Source organism: Pituophis catenifer, unplaced genomic scaffold (assembly GCF_029215685.1).
Source record: "Pituophis catenifer annectens isolate HBS135680 unplaced genomic scaffold, rPitCat1.0.hap2 SCAF_3, whole genome shotgun sequence".
Classification (NCBI taxonomy): Eukaryota; Metazoa; Chordata; class Lepidosauria; order Squamata; family Colubridae; genus Pituophis; species Pituophis catenifer.
The window spans coordinates 164,438,167-164,456,217 of NW_027256883.1; the positions used below are offsets into that span (position 1 = coordinate 164,438,167).

Here is an 18,051-nt window from a genome sequence, read left to right on the forward strand (position 1 = left end):
GGAACCGGAGGGGGGGGGCGAGTCACATGCGCTCCAGAGAAGGGGAAGCGGGAAAGGCGGTTTAACTGTCAAAACCAGGTGCGGGAAGGGAAGAGTTGTGTATAAAGCAGGTCCACCGAAAGTCGCTCCAAGAAGGTATCGATTTGAGCATTCAGGAAGTGCTTGAGGTTTTTTTTTTTTAAAAGAAAAAACGAATTTGGCCATATAGTCGCATTTGAATGTACATAAGTTTGAAATGGACTTTCTTCCCCATGTGCTTTGAAACCTAGAGATAAACAGTTCAGCAAGTTAAATGAAAAATATAAATACAAAATCAGGTGGAAACTTTACAGTAATTCATGTTTTGATAGATGGATGGATAGACAGACAGATATATATATTTTCTCTATTCAATTATATTCAATTTCTGGCAAGATATTTTTTCAGAAGTAGCCTCCTTCCTAGGGCTGAGAAAAAGTGACTGTTTCAAGATCACCTAGCTATTTTTGTGCATAAAGCCGGATTAGAATTAAGGGCTCCCAATTTCAAGTTTGATGCCTTAACCACTATATTTTTGAACTTACATGTGTAATTGAGCATGCAATTTTGCTCGTAAATCGTGACTGTTAAGCGGGTTGCCAGTGACTATGCCTGAATTTACAACTATTTTTGTGGTGGTCATTAAGCAAACCCACTTAATGAGGCCTTTTTTTTGCAGGAAAAAAAGAAGTAAAATTTCCAGCTAAAATATCATAAATTGCAGTCATGTGACTGACATGTTGCAAAAGGCCATGAATGCAGGTGAGTGTCTTCTGGGATTGGTGGTCGTTGGAACTTTGAATCTGGGTTGTAAATAGTTTTTTCATAATTTTGAATGGTTGCTAGGCAACTGGCCTTGAGGATTACCTGTACACCAAATTGCCCCTGGTCCATTATATAGCTCCCTTGTAAAAAGGAAACCCTCTCCTGTTCTTGTAACTACAGTAATTATAGTCCTCAACTTATGACCACAATTGAGCCCAAAATTTCCATTGCTAAGCAAAACAGTTGTTAAGTGAGTTTGCCCCCATTTTATGACTTTTCTTGCCATAATTATTATGGTAACATGTTTAGTCATGTTTAGTCACGGAGATGTCTTCGGACAGTGCTGGCTCTTCGGCTTTGAAACGGAGATGAGCACCGCCCCCTAGAGTCAGGAACAACTAGCACATATGTGCGAGGGGAACATTTACCTTTATCTATGACATGATATATAAGTAGTCCTCGACATACAGCCACATTTGAGCCCAAAAGACAGTTGTTAATTGAGTTTTGCCCCTTCTCCATATAGGAGGGAAACGGCAGTCAGGCTGGGGAATGACTCCTCTATGTAGCATAGGACTGAGTCTGCTAAATTTGCATGGCTCCGCCCTCTTGGCCCAGTGTTTCGACTCGGTCTACGCTGGACAGACGTGTCTTCCCAGCCTGACCGTGTTTTTCCCATCAAATAAGGAATTGTGAGAGAAAATTTCTGCTTATATTCTCCTTTCTGAATTGAGATAATCTTTCTACGATTGCTGACATTATGCTCGCATTCTGTCGGCTGACAGACCTCAGTGAGGCGGGCAATTTGGGCATCATTGAAGCTTCCCCCAGCCATTGGGGAAGCGACGCTGCATTTTAACGGCCTTTGCCTAGCAGTCTTAACCGCCTCCAGCTGGTTTTTCTTAGCCCAGAGATCACATTAATAGCCGGACGGCTAGCGTTCTGGGGGAAGCGCTGGTCAACATCGTGTGTCCTAGAGGCTCTGCCGACATCGTAGATCGCATTTCTAGCCAAACGGCTAGCGATCTCTAGACACCACCCATCAGCGCCAAGCTTGTGAGAGCTGCTTCCACTGCCGATTGCCTCAATAGCTGGACGGCTAGTGATCTTACACATCTGCCATCCAGAGACTGGCTCGCAGCGAGCTCACTGACGAGAGGATCGTTTTACTTCCTGGGCAGCTAGCGATCCACAGATCTTACGATTTGGGTGTCTCCACGCAGTGAGTTTTGCCTTTGGCGACTTTCTGTCCTTACAGTTTAAGTGGGCAGCCATCTTAAGTGCAATCGGACCTAATCAAAATGGCGGACGCCATGCGGTCCAAAGCCTTGGCGCGGGGAGGCGGCGTCCTCTTGACGACCCTATGGAGGGCTCCTTGGGCCTCCCTCCTCCATCCAAACGGGCCAGAAATACCAAGGCAGCCCCCTCAGCCTCTCTTGCCTCATTCTCCAAGGAGGATCAGCGGCGACATAAAGCCATCGAGAAGGCCTTCCTCAAGGCCCAATCACAAACTGGGCTGGAGGTTCAACAACCTCGACCAGGGGTTCCCTCGAGGTCTCATTCACCAGCTCCTACGCAGAATGACCGCTTTATACGAGAACTGTCCCCAGATCTGCCGGCTGCCGTGGGCCCCGCTCCCATCCCAGGGAAGGAGCCCCTTTTTCAATCGTTGCCTACTCCTGAGGCACCTCAGGGCGACCTAGAGGCTCCCCCCGTACCAATGCCTCAATCCCAGGATCCTCACTCTCAAAGGCCTGAGGCCTTTGAGATCATTATTGCCAGAGCCATCAGGCAGGGCTTGACCCAATGCATGCAACAGGGCAGTTTTCTGCCTGAGCCAACCACCTTTGTGCATTCCCACCATGCTAGTCATATGGAGGATTCCATGTCAGAACAAGACCTGGCTGAATCTCCAGTGTCAGCTGATCAAGCTTCCATTTCGGAGGTGGATGAGGTCTGGGAATCTGCTCTCTCGGATGATGAGGGCTTGGTCCCTGACCAGACACCATTCATAGGTCTCTTTCGGCCACAAGTATTCCGATCTTTACTTCATAAGGCCATTGCGACTATACGTTTGGGGGATGTTCCTTCTGCCTCCACCACGATCAACTCTTCGGATCCAGCGTCGGCGATGTTCGCAGAACCTACAATTGAACCAGAGACTATTCCGGCTCCCAATGAGGAGGGGTTCCAGAGGAGGGCCAAACAGGGATCCGGTAGTTATTTTTGGATGTCCTTCACCGTCAATGGTCTCTTCCAGGGGCTGGGCCCAGCCCCAACGGACTTGATAAACGACTTTAAAACTCCACTCCAGGTCTCTCTGATCTCTTACAACCACTGCCCGTGGATCTGCCCATTGTGGCTCTTTGCAACGCTCCTCATCCCACTGGGCCGATGGAGGATTCCCTGCGCCCGGAGGACAGACGCGCTGAGAAGACGCTGCTCAAAGGGCATCAAGCAGTTGCCTGGTCCATCAAGGCCTCATTCTCTGCCTCTTTCTTCAATAGGGCCGCCCTCCTTTGGCTCAAACAACTCCAAGAGCGTCTGCCTGCCTCCGACACTAGGTCGCATCAGGACCTGAATAAGATATCGGCTGCCCTTGAGTACTCCGCGGATGCAACGCTAAATGCGACCAGGTTCGCTGCCAAGGCACTGGGCTTTTCCGTGACCTCGCATCGCCTCCTGTGGCTCAGAAACTGGAACGCGGACATGAGAAGTAAATGGCAGCTGGCATCTGCGCCTTATTCAATAGTCTAAGATCTATTAACATTTTTATATAGTTGTAATACATTTTCCCATGGTTAACTGAAAATGGGGATCTCTAATTTCTTGTTCAATTCAGTCTTTAAAATTTGTATATCATATTGATTTATTGATCAGAATAAGGAGGAGAGAAAACATCAAAATGCATCAAGAGAAAGATGAGAGAAAGCATCAAAATCTAGGCAAGATGGGCACATTTAATAAATAAATACATTTTCAAGAAATAATATTTAAAAGGATATAATGGTGATAGGAGATACATTTAATCTTCTATATTTTCAACCCTAAACAAAGCCCAGGAAGGAGAATATATGATAAGTGAAACCATCTAAAATTTGGAATAAGTCAAAGGTTAGGCATGATGGTACAGTATACAGGTAGTCCTCAATTTATGACTGCTTGTTCAGTGACCATTAAAATTCACAATGGTGCTGAACAATGGGGATTTATGATTAGTCTGCATAGTTGTGGCTGTTGCAGCATCCCCATGGTCATGTATTGGTGATCTGAATACTTGGGTGCCCTGCTTGCAATTATGACAGCTTAGTGAGCTAAGGTCACATGACTGCCATTTGTGACCCTGTCAGTTTCCCAAAAGCAAAGTCGCCCTCACCATCTTTCTTCCAAGGAGGCCGTTAAGGAGCATGAGATTCCAGAGATCTTGCATTCTTTAACACACTCCCACAGCCTTGCCAGCATGCTTGTGCATATGGGGAAAAAAAAAACAGTTGAGTTTTATCTTCAATCTAGAGGCCATATCCCACATCTGGTGTTATTTTATAAATCCTTTGGAAAATCAAAATTTATCTAGCATACATATTATGTCTGAATTTTATCAAAAAGGTTTTTCCATATGAAGTGATAGAACTACAGTTTTGTATTATCTGTCTTTATTCAAATCAATCAGATCAAAACTGCATATTATCCATACTGTCTTCTTTCAACAACTCTGGTTTTTGGTTGTTTGGTTTGAAGTTTTGACTGGGAAGAGCACTGAGGTTACTCAAATAATTTGGAACCTTACTGTTAGAGGGTATATAATCTACTCAGAGTCTTTTGGGGTATAAAGCATTGTATGAACCCAAGTAAGCAAATAAAATGTTTCTTAATTTGTTGTGTAAGCTGTAAGTATACAGACAGTCCTCGCTTAGCAACCACTTGTCCAGTGACTGTTCAAAGTTACAACGGTGCTGAACAAGGAGACTTAAAACCAGTTCTTGAAATTGCGGCCATCATAATGTCCCTGCAGTCAGACGATTGTAATTTGGGCACTTGGCAACCCGCATGCAATTTTGAGGTTGCAGTCTTCTGTGGGTCACATGATTGCTATTTGTGACCTTCATTGCTGGCTTCAGATAAGCTGGCACAGAGTGCAGCGGAGCAGGCAGTCCTTAGGATCCCTATTGTGGCTCATGTCACACCACTGTTCCGCAAGCTGCACTGGTTGCTGGTTTGCTTTGGATGCAATTCAAAGTATTGATAATCACTTATAAAACCCTTCATGGCATGGGTCCAGGTTACTTGAGGAACCGTCTCACCCCAGTGGGACTGGCTCGCCCCATCTGTCCCAGAAGTGAGGACATACTATGAATCCCATTGGTCAAGAAATTTTGACTGGTGGGGTCCAGAAGAAGTGCCTTCTTGGCTGTGGCTCCTACCCTTTGGAACATCTTACCCCCTAAGGTGAGATTGTTTCCCAGCCTCATGACTTTCCATAAGAGTCTTAACACCTGGTTCTGCCAAATGGCTTGGGGCTCCAATGGGGGAGTTTCATACTGGAAGTGGTTGACTAATTAAAAGCTAATCTCCTCTCCCCCCCCTCCTTGTGTATCCAGCTCTCTCTTTCTCTATCTTGCGTTAAAGATTTTACTTTATCTGCTCTGTTATTTTACATCCAATGATTTTAATGTTTTTAAATGTTTATTACCCGAAAATAAGACCCTATCTTATATTTTTTTGAATCCTGAAATAAGCGCTTGGCCTTATTGCCATGCACTCAAAAGCCCGATTGGGCTTATTATCGGGATATCTTATTTTGGGGGAAACAGGGTATGCGGAAGCAGCCCAGAGTAAATTTGAAATAATAATACTACTAATAAAAAAGTGAATGGGATAGCTGGCAAGAAGTTGCAAGTTTTGGTCACATGATGTCACATTTAATGAGTGCGTGCCAGAACTGATCATATGATTTTTAATTGTATAACTTTTCTCTTCCTTTACAGAAAGGATGTAAGGATGGTGTTCTGGTTCTATAATCCAGCAGTTAAGTAATCCAAAAAAGGAAATGCCTAGGACCTGATAAATAATGATTTTCTGATAACAGAATCAGACTTACCATGGTGAGAAAAAATTAATTTTAATTTTGCAAGAAATTAATGAAAGCAGAGATGCATAAATCAGTAAAAATTCTGGAATGCAAGGAGACCAATCTACATCTGAATAAAAATAATCTTAGAGTGAGAACCACTGTAAGGGATATTAGTGATTTTGATTCCATTCACATTTTTTAAAGCCAGTTTGTTAGATGCAAAACATAGACTGAAAATTTTAAATATTCCACGATTCATTTTAAAAATATGTGGTTGTAATGATTTCCTCCTTAAACAAAAGAACGAGTGAGAGTCACAGTAAAGCTTTTATGAGAGTTTGATGCAGTTTACAATTCAGAGTGCCTACCCATTGGATGCAAAGACAAATATAACAAAGTGTAGACTGAAATTTTAATTTTTGTAGTGTCGTACATCCATTTTAAAAATTTTAAAAATTGTTATATCTCCCTCAAGGCAGATTTCTGTGAAGTTCTGGGGAGATCACGTACGACAGGGACAAGCTATTTAGGGCATCAGATGTTTTGGAACTACATCTGCTATAATCTGACTGTCAACCAGCCTTGGTGGTGCAGCAGATTAAGTGCTGTTAAGTAGCACCAGCTGCCTGCAATTACTGCAAGTTCAAATCTCACCAGGCTCAAGGTTGACTCAGCTTTCCATCCTTTCGAGGTAGGTAAAATGAGGACCCGGATTGTGGGGGCAATAAGCTGACTTTGTATAAAAAAGAACGCTGCTTAGTGGGGCTGAAAGCCCTACTAAGCAGGTATATACAAAAGTATGAAGGCTATTGCTTAATGCATTGTAAGCCACCCTGAGTCTCTGGAGAAGGGCGGCATATAAATCAAACCAATAAATAAATAAATAAATAAATAAACCATGGGGATCATTGGATTTTTATAAATTGGAGATTTTCAGATGACCTATGTTTGATTTAAGATAAAGTGTCCCAGAGCTTGCGATCCTATAAATTACCATGCCTAGGTGGTATGGACTATGCCCATGATGGTGAACCATCTATGGGCACATGAGCCATCACCCCAGTTCAGCTCCGCCACATGTGCATATGCCTCCCGCTGGCCAGCTGGTCTTCGGGTCTCTGCCGCACATGTTTGTGGGGATGGGGTGTGTGCAGGGGGTGGAGTGTGTGTAGGGGGCCCACACATGCATGGGGGCATGGCACATGCTGGGGGCGTGCATGCGCAGGGCACATGTGCAGAGGCTGCGTGCACATTTTGGGAGTGCGCGCAGGCTTTGGGCACTCGGTCTGGAAAAGGTTAGCCATCACTGGACTACACTTTTGGTTTTTTCCCCTGTAGTTTCTGAATTTATTTATTTTATTTATTTATTATTTAAATGTTTATACCGCCCTTCTCCTGAGAGACTCAGGGCAGTGCACAGCCACAATAAAACAACATATATCCATAAAATTTAAAAACGGTTTAAAACGTATTAAATAATTTGGCCTTTATATTAAAAAGTAAAAAACTAAAACTCCCATTAAAATTCGTTATTTAAGCCAGCCCAGCCTGTTGGAACAGTAAAGTCTTAAGGGCACGGCAAAAGGTACGTAGGTCGGGGATCATACGTATCTCCAGGGGCAATTCGTTCCAGAGGGCAGGTGCCCCCACAGAGAAGGCTCTCCCCCTGGGGGTCGCCAGTCAACATTGCTTGACCGATGGCACCCTGAGTCCCTCTCTGTGGGAGCGTATTGGCTGGTAGGAGGCTATCGGTGGCAGAAGGCGATCTCGTAAGTACCCAGGTCCTAAGCCATGGAGCACTTTAAAGATGGTAACTAGCATCTTGAATCGCACCTGGAAGATCACTGGGAGCCAGTGCAGTTCGCGCAGGAGAGGTGTTACATGGGTGCGCCATGTCACTCCCATAATCACCCGCCCGCATTCTGGACCAGTTGGAGCCTCCGAGTGCTCTTCAAGGGGAGCCCCATGTAGAGAGCATTACAGTAGTCCAGACGGGAAGTGACAAGGGCATGAGTGACCGTGCGCAAGGCATCCCGGTCCAGAAGGGACGCAACTGGTAAATCAGGCAAACCTGATAAAAAGCCCCTCTGGCCACAGCTGTCATATGATCTTCTAAAGACAGCCGTGCATCCAGGAGGACACTCAAGTTGCGAGCCCTCTCTGAGGGGGCCAAAATCTCACCCCCAATAGTCAGCGATGGAGCCAGCTGGCTATACCGGGCGGCCGGAAACCACAGCCATTTAGTCTTAGAGGGGTTGAGTCTGAGCTTGTTTCTCCCCATCCAGATCTGCACGACCTCCAGGCACCGGGACATCACGTCAAGGGCATCATTGGGGTGGTCCAGGGTGGAGATGTACAGCTGAGTGTCATCAGTGTACTGATGGAACTTCACCCCAAAACCACGGATGATCTCACCCAGCGGCTTCACATAAATGTTGAACAGGAGGGGCGAGAGGACCGACCCTTGCGGCACCCCACAAACAAGGCGCCTCGAGGTCAACCTCTCTCCCCCTGCCAACACAGACTGTGTACGGTCAGAGAGGAAGGAGGAGAACCACCGCAAGACGGTGCCCCCCATTCCTAACCCCTCCAACCGGCGCAGCATGATACCATGGTCGATGGTATCAAAAGCTGCTGAGAGGTCTAATAGGACCAGGACAGAGGAACAACCCCTATCCCAAGCTCTCCAGAGATCATCAACTAATGCGACCAATGCCGTTTCCGTGTTGTACCTTGGCCTGAAACCCAACTGGTACGGATCCAGATAGACAGCTTCATCCAGGTACTGGAGAAGTTGTCGTGCCACTACACTCTCCACAACCTTCACCACAAAGCGAAGGTTGGAGACTGGATGATAATTCACTAATACAGCCGGGTCAATGGAAGGCTTCTTGAGGAGGGGCCTCACCACTGCCTCTTTCAGGGCGGAAGGGAAGAAACCCTCACTCAGAGAAGCGTTCATAATCTCCTGGAGCCAGCTTCGTGTGACCGCCCGGGAGGCCAGCACCAACCAGGAGGGACATGGGTCCAATAAACATGTGGCAGCGCTAAGCTTACCCAGAATCCTGTCCACGTCCTCGGGAGTCACAAGGTCAAACTCCTCCCAGATAACACTCTCAAGACCCACCTCCGTCACCCCATCTGAACCTACCCATTCGGAGTCCAAGCCTTCCCGAATCTGAGTGATTTTGTCATGTAGGTATTGCACAAAATCCTCAGCCCTACCCTGCAAGGGGTCTTCCCGTGCTCCCAAATAAAGTAGGGAGCGGGTCACCCTAAACAGGGCGGCTGGGCGGTTCAAAAGCAACAAAAGCGAAAAAATAATTAGATTTTGCCGCTCTTATTGCCACTAGGTAGATCTTAATGTGAGACCTCATCAGTGTTTGGTCTGATTCGGAGCGGCTGGCCCTCCAATCGCTCTCCAGGCGTCTTTTCCAGTGCTTCATCTCCCTCAGCTCCTCAGAAAACCAAGGAGCCAATTGAGATCGGCACCGGGTCAGAGGCCGCAAAGGCACGACGTGGTCCAAAACTCCAGCGGCCGCCCTATCCCAGGCGGCCACCAGTTCTTCAGTCGAGTCGTGAGCCAGAGCCTCAGGGAATGGCCCAAGCTCCGTCAGGAACCTATCCTATCAGGCGCCTGGGACGGAACCACCTAGTGGAAATGTGTTTTGTGTTTCAGGAAATGAAATTTGCTCTGCTCAAATAAAAATGTCTAAAATATATTTTTATTTGTCCTGTAAAGTTACAAGAATTCTGTTCAATATTATGTATATAGAGCAATGCTTAACACTGATTTAGTTAGAATGGCTCTCAGCCTCTATGATCTATTTGTTTAGTTCACGAGTCATCAATAAGAGCTTGATGTAAAAGACTTATAGATAGTATAATTCTGGCTAACAACTAAGTATCAGGAATGAGCAGAAGTATAATCTTTCCATATATTCTTTCTGAGTTGAGTCTAGAAAGAAAATTGCCAAGAATGTTAAGGGAAGTACCCTAGGAATAAAAAAGAGGAAGTGTCATATTATGTATCTTGGATAATGACAAAGTAATATGCTTTAGGTAACTGGGTTTTTTTTGTCCTTATGCACTTATGAAATTTGCTGATTGTGGGCAAATGGCTTAAATGTATGTGCTATCTTGTACGTTTGAACTTATAATAAGTAATGGCCTGTTTTTAGAAGTTTCTGCCTCTAGACAATCCCACAAGATCTTGCTTCAGGCATCTCAACTGGACTTATCTAGGCCAATCCGCCCAAATTTTGAGTGGATCTGAGGGATTTTATCTGCAGATAGCAAGCATATTCTTCACAACAGCCCTGCAGATGTTCCTGAAGCCCGTACTTCCTCAGCAGGGACCAAGTCTCCTTAAACAGGGTTGTTGGACAACTATCAGCAAGTGTAAAACATGGAGAAATAGCAATTGTTCACTGCCCTTATTACCACAATGTAATCCATAATATGGGTTTTTACTTTTGCTTGCGCATATTCACTCTTCATCTTCCTATAGTGCCTCTCCAGACATGCCTCTTCTTTTGCTTCATCTCTCACAGTTCCTCAAATAAAGTTCACATTGGGATCATCACAGGGGGAGAGACCACACAAGGGCAATCAGGTTGAAACCTGTTCCATTTGCCCATTCCAGGTTGCAACTAAAGCTTCAGCTCAATTTCCCACTAGATTCTTGGGGAAAATCCCAGCCTCCCTCTGGAATCCAGCTGGATTCATCAGTTGGAATGGGCTAATCTAACAGGCCTATCAACAACTACATCATGCAGGAAAGCAGGACCAAAAGGTGGGTAGCGTCAGAGAATCTCCAGGGACAACTAGTGGAGATTTCCTACTTAATATCTGGTATGGGCCCTTCTGCTATACAAGCCTTTTCCAACATGATGCCTTCCTAGTTTTATTGAAAATGTAACTTCAGTATTCCCAAATATTATTGGCTGGAAATTCTGGGCATTAAAGTCTCAAATCTAAAGGCATATGATTGAGAAAACTTGATTAAATTGTGAAAAAATAGTGACACACACTGGTAGAGAGAGGTTCCCTGAGGATGGTCTCCAACACGAGTCTGAAAGCTCAGAAGATGAACCCTCTGGTCCTGGTGTCCAACCCAGATTGGATCTTTCAACATTGTCCTGGGACACATATATTCGCCTTCATTTGTGTGATAAAATTATATAAGTACAGATTACAATTTTAAAACCTATAGAAGAATAGCATATTCATATATTGTGCTGAGCCATAACATGATTTGTTTGGTTTTGATAAAAGGTTGTGCAACCCCTGGTATTTTTAAATCATCATTGTTAGGTTTAACATATGGCAACCAATTGTAGTTTATTGATCATAATTAAAACCTACCTTAGAGTGATGAAACAATTCATTAAATACTTCCCTATTGGCAGTCTCCAAATAGATTGGATCATATTGGCTATCATACGGGATAGAAATTGTGCTGTTGAAAGGCATCAATTTGGGAAAACATTGAACAGTAGAATGCATATAAAACAAATACGCAACTCACATTTTATTTTTTATACTAACATTTAAATTTGGATTAAATATAGATTTAATATAGATAAATATAGATTTCTTTATGTAGCTCTGGTAATTTTTTCCATATTACGTGGAAGTGATCCTATTTTTTTTTTCTTTCAGGCAATTATTACTCCAGACACAGTCATTCCCCTGTTTGGTGATGGCATCTGTGGCATAACACCGAAAGCAGGATCAGTTGTTGCTGGTGTGTACATGATCTTAATGACCAATATGTATCTTATCTTTGAGTTTCGACACCTAAGCCTTACATTAATTATCTTGGGAAAGATTAAAGTGAAAGGCTTAACCTGGATTATTCCATATTGCTATTATACAGCAATAGTTTTGGCTTTTATAACTTATCCTATATGTTTCTATTATTTATATTGTATCTATAAGAGAAAAACTATAGGTCTTTATGTATACTTTGCTTGGATAATCTTTTATGATGTACTCAACATAGTCATTGTAATCGTGACTAGCCAGATTGGACGTCTATTTTCATTTCCGATCAGTCCTTTAGAATGGTTTGGATTGGCCATTAGGATTCCTGTGGATTGTTTTTGGCTTTGTTTTATTATAACATATGTTATGTTGCTTGTTGAAGGAAAACGTGTAGGGAGGATGTCAATGAGGCAGAGGAGGACATCTAGATATATTACTGAACCTCCTAAATTTAGACTCGGTATAAGTGTCAAGAGAGTTCATTGGTAGTTATCAAAATACTGTTCTATGCAATTATGAACATCAGACCTGCACAATACCTGGCATATCAAAAAATAGGCAATTAATATATTCCTATCTATTAGTTATCCAATACCTTTGCCTATTCAGAACAATGAAATTAGGGTGATTGTCAGAAACATGGCAGGCTATAATATATACTGAGTTCAGAACCAATATATGTATGTACTAAGTAATGCTTCACATTGTTTTACTTCATTATCTTATTGAGTTAATCTAAATGTCTTTAATAAAGATAAATTTCATAATTACTGTACTTGGGTCTCTGGGCTTGTTTGTATCATTGACGATAAGGAGTTAATTAGGGCAGGATGACCATTCTGTTTCCAGCCTATAATTATACTAGATGTGTCTCTGAAAAACAGGACGAGAGATTTGGTGGAGGAAAAAACCCTCTAATAACGTGTGAAACATTTTGATGTATACATATACAGGTAGTCATCGATTTACAACAATCCATTTAGTGACTGTTCAAAGTTACAGCGGCACTGTAAAAAGTGACTTACAATCATTGTAGCACCCCCATGATAACGTGATCAAAATTCAGATGCTTGGCAACAGACTCATATTTATGATGGTTGCAGTGTCCTGGGGTCATGTGATTACCTTTTGCTACCTTCTGACGCACAAAGTCAATGGGGAAGCAAGATTCACACACAGCATTGCAGTTGTTAAGTTTTTACTAACTTAACAACTGCAATGATTCATGTAACTATTGTGGCAAGAAAGGACGTAAAATGGGGCAAAATTAACTTAACAAATGTCTCACTTAGCAACCAAATATAGGGCTCAATTGTGATTGTAAGTCAACGACTACCTGTATTAAAGACACAATAGGAATATTTTACTGCTAAATGCTTAATTTAGATCAACTAATTTGCTTTCTATAGGTCAAATTCACATAGTCTTATGTTTTTATAATAAATACAACATATGCGTTATTTACAAAAGAAATGTAAATAGTAGGATTAGGTACGTAATCCTTTAGAATATTTTCCTAACAATTATTTTCCCTTTGGCAGGATGTACTATAAAAAAAAATGTTATATGGTAAATACAAGATACAGTACTGTTGGGCAACCCTTGACTTCCTATATTTTTTGAACTTCAATTCTCAGTATGGACAGAGTCCAGGAAGGAAGGGCAAAATGTAATCCCCTCGAAATGATTAGCTTTTCTATAAAAATACTTTTCCTGTTGCTGAATTAATTATTTTCAGCGGACAAAGAAATGTGAATCCATGCAGAATTTTGAAAGTGCAATGTGATTTTATGCTATGGTAGGTAGATAGTACAGAATATGGAAAAGGTTTTGCATTTCAGTAGATCCTTGAGAAAAGTATGAAGGTGACAAAAAGAATGGCTATTGTACATGTATTGATTTAGAAAAGCATACAAAATGAATAGTTTTTAATTATAAAATGTTTTATGTGAGTATCGAATTGGAGTTTGGTTGCCAAATGTGGTAAGGACAAATGTAGTAAAGGCAATCTGAACATATGTGAGAATAAATGGAATACTTAGCATGAAAGATAAGGATGTGTGATGTTGTTTAATATTTTTATGGATAAGTATACAAGGAATGCTGTAAACTTAGAAGTATATGAGTCAAGCATGTGAAAATATTTGTGTTTTTGCTACCTATGATGCAATGTTGCTGGCTGAGAAAATGAATGGTAATCCAACTCACATTGGAGGGCAAATACTTGTGTGGATTTTACTTTACATTTGCAACAGATTTATTTCACACCAACCTTGAGTTTACCAGAAACAATGAAGACTAAAGTACCTGATAGCTCAGCCACACAGATCCGGGTTGCAACTGATTTAGAAGAACTGTCTTGAACGAATAAGTGAGTTTTCCTTCTCCCTAGAGCGGGTGTCTGCAACCTGCGGCTCCCGAGCCGCATCTGGCTCTTTCGTCCCCCTGCTGTGGTTCCCTGTCCGCTGAACCCATTACTGGCTGGCCTCGCCTTCCCCTCCCAGTCACTCCTCGCCTGCCCTGAGAAGGTAAGGGCGACGGCGCGGGATGGAGACTCTCTCCATATTCCAGAGCGGGAGTGAAGCACCCCTGTACTTGCCATATCTCGCAGGCACTTCTTCCAGCCCTTGTTGGTGCTATGAATACCTCTGTCGCTCGGGGAGATGCATGACTTGCTCTCGGCCACAAGACACTGTCTCAGCCCATTTGCGGCCAATGCTCTGCATGAGGAGGAGGGGACACCATCTCCCCCATTGTGAAGTGTGCTAAATTTAACTGCTGCGCAAGGCACTGTGAGAGCAGCGGGCAGGCTATGGAGGTGGCAACAGCAACGGCATCGGCCGCAGCCAGGCTGAGCCAGTGTCCCGGGGTGGAGAGCAAGTTGTGCATCTCCCCGAGTGACCAAAGTGTGCGCAGCACCAACAAGTGCCGGAAGAAGCGCCTGCAAGATATGGCAAGTACAGGGGCTCTTCGCTCCCGCTCTGGAATATGGAGTGACTCTCCATCGCCCGCCGTCGCCCTTACCTTCTCAGGCCAGGCGAGGAGTGACTGGGAGGGGAGGGCGAGGGGTGGGGCCAACCAGTGGTGGATTCAGCTGACAGGGAGCCACAGCAGGGGGATGAAAGAGCTTCATTTATCTGGGAACCTGAAATGACTCTTGATTTAAATATGGTAAAAAGCACCCAACAAAGAAGAAAAAAACACCAACCCTCACCTGTTTTTGGAAATTGTTCAAGAGGGAACACATGCACACACACGAGACAGAGAGGAGGGGGAGATGAGAGAGGGAGAGACAGAGAAAGAGAGAGACAGGGAGATATACCTGTTTCCCACAGAAAATACCAGGAGCCACAAAATCTGGGTAAGCGTGGCTGGGGTGTGTGTGTCATGTGACTGGGTAGGAGTGAGTGATGTTGAGTTGGCCAGGACCACCCAGGTTTTGTGGCTCCTAGTGATTTCTTTTCTGTGGGAAATGAATCCAAATGGCTCTTTGAGTGTTTAAGGTTTCAGACCCCTGCCCTAGAGTGACCTATCTAGTGTCCTCCACTTCAAAAAGAAACTGGCCCCCTTAAAAATTTCCTGTTGTTGAAAAAAAAGTCACACCAAAGAGAACGAGTTTATGTTTCCTATAAGTGGGCAGCAGGTGGTGCAATTTGCCTGCAAGCAAGAACTGCTAGGACCATAAAATAGAGAAAGTCATAGAAAATAAAGAAGTTAAATTGTTCTGGGTCTTTAGAATTCAAACAGACGGCACCTGCTACATAACACCCCAGACTTAACCATTATCTATAAGAAAGAGAAAAAAAAAGTCTGGATAGTGGACATGACAGTACCTGGAGACAGCAGAATAGAAGAGAAGGAACTGGAGAAGGTAACAATATACAAAGATCTGAAAATAAAAATAAAATGACTGAACCCCCCCCCCCCCCAAAGATAGTAGTAGTAATCGGTGCCTTGGGTGCAATCTCAGAATTTAGAGGAGGAAAACAAGAAAAAAATAGTTTTTTGCCTCTGCGTGTCCCGTTTTTGCCCTCCAGAAGCACTCTGCAGGCCAAAAATGGGCCCATTTTTGGCTTCCAGAGGCCTCTGAGGGTCCTGTTTTTGCCCTCCCTGGCATCAGAGAGTGCCTGCAGAGTACTTCTGGATGCCAGGAGGGCAAAAACGGGACCCTGGAGGCCAAAAATGGGCCTATTTTTGGCCTGCAGAGTGCTTCTGGAAACTGAGGAGGGCAAAAACGGGATGCGCAGAGGGTTCGGGAGGCCAAAAACAGGCCCGTTTTTTTGGGGGGGAAATGTGTCGTTCGAAAAATATGGTACATCCTGTGACATCTCAAACACCATCAAATGTCAACATCTGCCTATTCCATATCCTTGGGAAGAACTCGATGGGTAGGTTAAAATGCCAAAATCCAATCTATACATTTGGATGTGCGATGAACCATAATAATCTATTGTCTTTATAGCAGGCAAACATATAGGTAGTAAGAGGAAACAAAGCAGTAGTTTTTATTTTCTGTGGAGGAGGGTTGACTGTGGAGGTCTACATTTTGTTCTCACATACTTCTCAAGCTTTCTTCAAAGACTTTCTTTACAAAGGACTGGCTGTGCTGGTACACATTCTCACATTGCTCAAGTAGCAGGGGTGTGACTAGATTTGAACCAATCATTATTCAAGCTCTACTGGCATCTACCCAACGCAAAAGTGAAGGACAGCCCAGGAGGGTAATTTTTATAGAGATTTGTTTGCTTTTTAAACATTACTAAAAGGTCTGGAACTTGGATATGTTTATGCAGAAAGGACTTAGATTTAATTGTCCTTAATACTCTATTATAGTTATATTGTATGCAATACTAAAGGTACTTCATTGAATGAGCTACATTTTAACTGAGAGGAACTGGGAATAGATTTGGGAATTGTGCCATCTTCCTTTCTGCAGACAGAAAGTCCCAGGTGAACTAGGACAGCAGTCCTCAACCTTTGCAGTGGGGGGAAGGGGAAGAGGGGATCTGGACAGTGTGAGTGGCTGGCTGGCATGCATGCATGCACTCACATGTGCAGCTCAACTTGGTGAGAGTTGTGCCAGCACTCATACACATGTGCACACAGTTTGCCCCTCCAGTTGCCTTTTGAAAAGCATCTTTGGGACCTCTATATAAATTCTGTTCCTACATATATTGGTGCTGAGAACTGGAAATTTGCCTCATTGGGGATTTGGTTGCATACCAATCTCAATTCCTGGGTAAAGAGGATTGGTGTTAATAATCTGTAAGAATCTGATGGTGACCAGCTCATTGACTCAGTAGCTGGGTGTGAGGTCCTCTATGAGCCAAGGTGGCATAGTGGTTAGAATGCAGTACTGCAGGCTATTTCTGCTGACTGCCGGCTGCCTGAAATTTGGCAGTTCAAATCTCACCAGGCTCAAGGTTGATTCAGCCTTCCATCCTTCCGAGGTGGGTAAAATGAGGACCCAGATTGTTGAGGGCAATATGCTAACTATGTAAACTGCTTAGAGAGGGCTGTAAAGCACCATGAAGTGGTATATATATAAGTCTAAGTGCTATTGCTATGAAGATAGGTGCTGGTAGTCCTAGTTTACTATATGCCCTGCTGCCTAGCTAGTTTTCTCCCTGAGATCCTCAGCCTTAATCAATTACCCCAACTATGTGCCCGGGTTACCTATGTCTTGGAGGCTGGGAAGGGGTTGGGAGTCCTTGGTTGCCATGACAACCATAGGCCTGCCTTAAGCCATATCACCAATCATTTGGGGGAGGAGCACACATTGGACTTGGTATTTACCTCAGCAGCTAGTTTGTGATCTGAGAATGGAGAACATTAATAGCAGCCTTTTTGCATGGCTAGATCACTATCTTGGCAGACTAGAATAATGCTCATTATTGTCCTCTCTAAGGGAGACAGACTTAAGTTGATCCACCCCACACAATTTGGTTTACAATGAGTGCCTGGTAATTTCTCTGTAATGAAGCAGGCAATCTTGTAGCCAGTCTGGTTGAATTCTGGAACAGAGATAGCTAAGGTGCTTGACAGGGTTTATATTCTTGATTCTATGATGCATAAATAAGTTGATGGTACTCTGGAAACCCCTCAATCACCAGTAAATTAGACGCTTGCCATTCTTAAATAATACTTGCAGCCAGAGAGGGTATGATAGCAAAGGGTGGGTACAGGAGGATCAAATACACTACATGACACCTATTAAAGATGCTATATATCTACTTTCCTCTATCATATTATCAAGGAAAATTTCTTATATATTGCTGTCAGCCTATTAGAGCAGAGGATAAAAATGGTATCAGAAGAAAATCCAAGAATGATAAAAGAGGTGAAGTTGATTTAAAAAAAAACAGTATAGCAATAGAAATACAACAAATGTAAAAGATGTTTTAAAGTTTTGCTCAATATCAAAAGGT

General features: G+C 43.4%; 1 protein-coding gene across 2 annotated transcripts; it reads left to right on the plus strand.

Annotated features, from left to right (window-relative positions):
* Positions 1-66: 66 nt before the first annotated feature.
* Positions 67-12,265, plus strand: TMEM217 (transmembrane protein 217). 2 transcript variants are annotated; one of them, XM_070941466.1, is made up of 4 exons: positions 67-135; positions 698-780; positions 5,769-5,885; positions 11,519-12,265. In XM_070941466.1, the coding sequence occupies exons 3-4, from the start codon at positions 5,883-5,885 to the stop codon at positions 12,110-12,112; spliced, it is 597 nt and encodes a 198-aa protein (XP_070797567.1). In that variant the 5' UTR covers positions 67-135; positions 698-780; positions 5,769-5,882; the 3' UTR covers positions 12,113-12,265. The 2 variants fall into 2 exon arrangements, with proteins under 2 accessions (XP_070797567.1, XP_070797566.1); XM_070941465.1 differs by lacking the exon at positions 5,769-5,885.
* Positions 12,266-18,051: the final 5,786 nt, after the last annotated feature.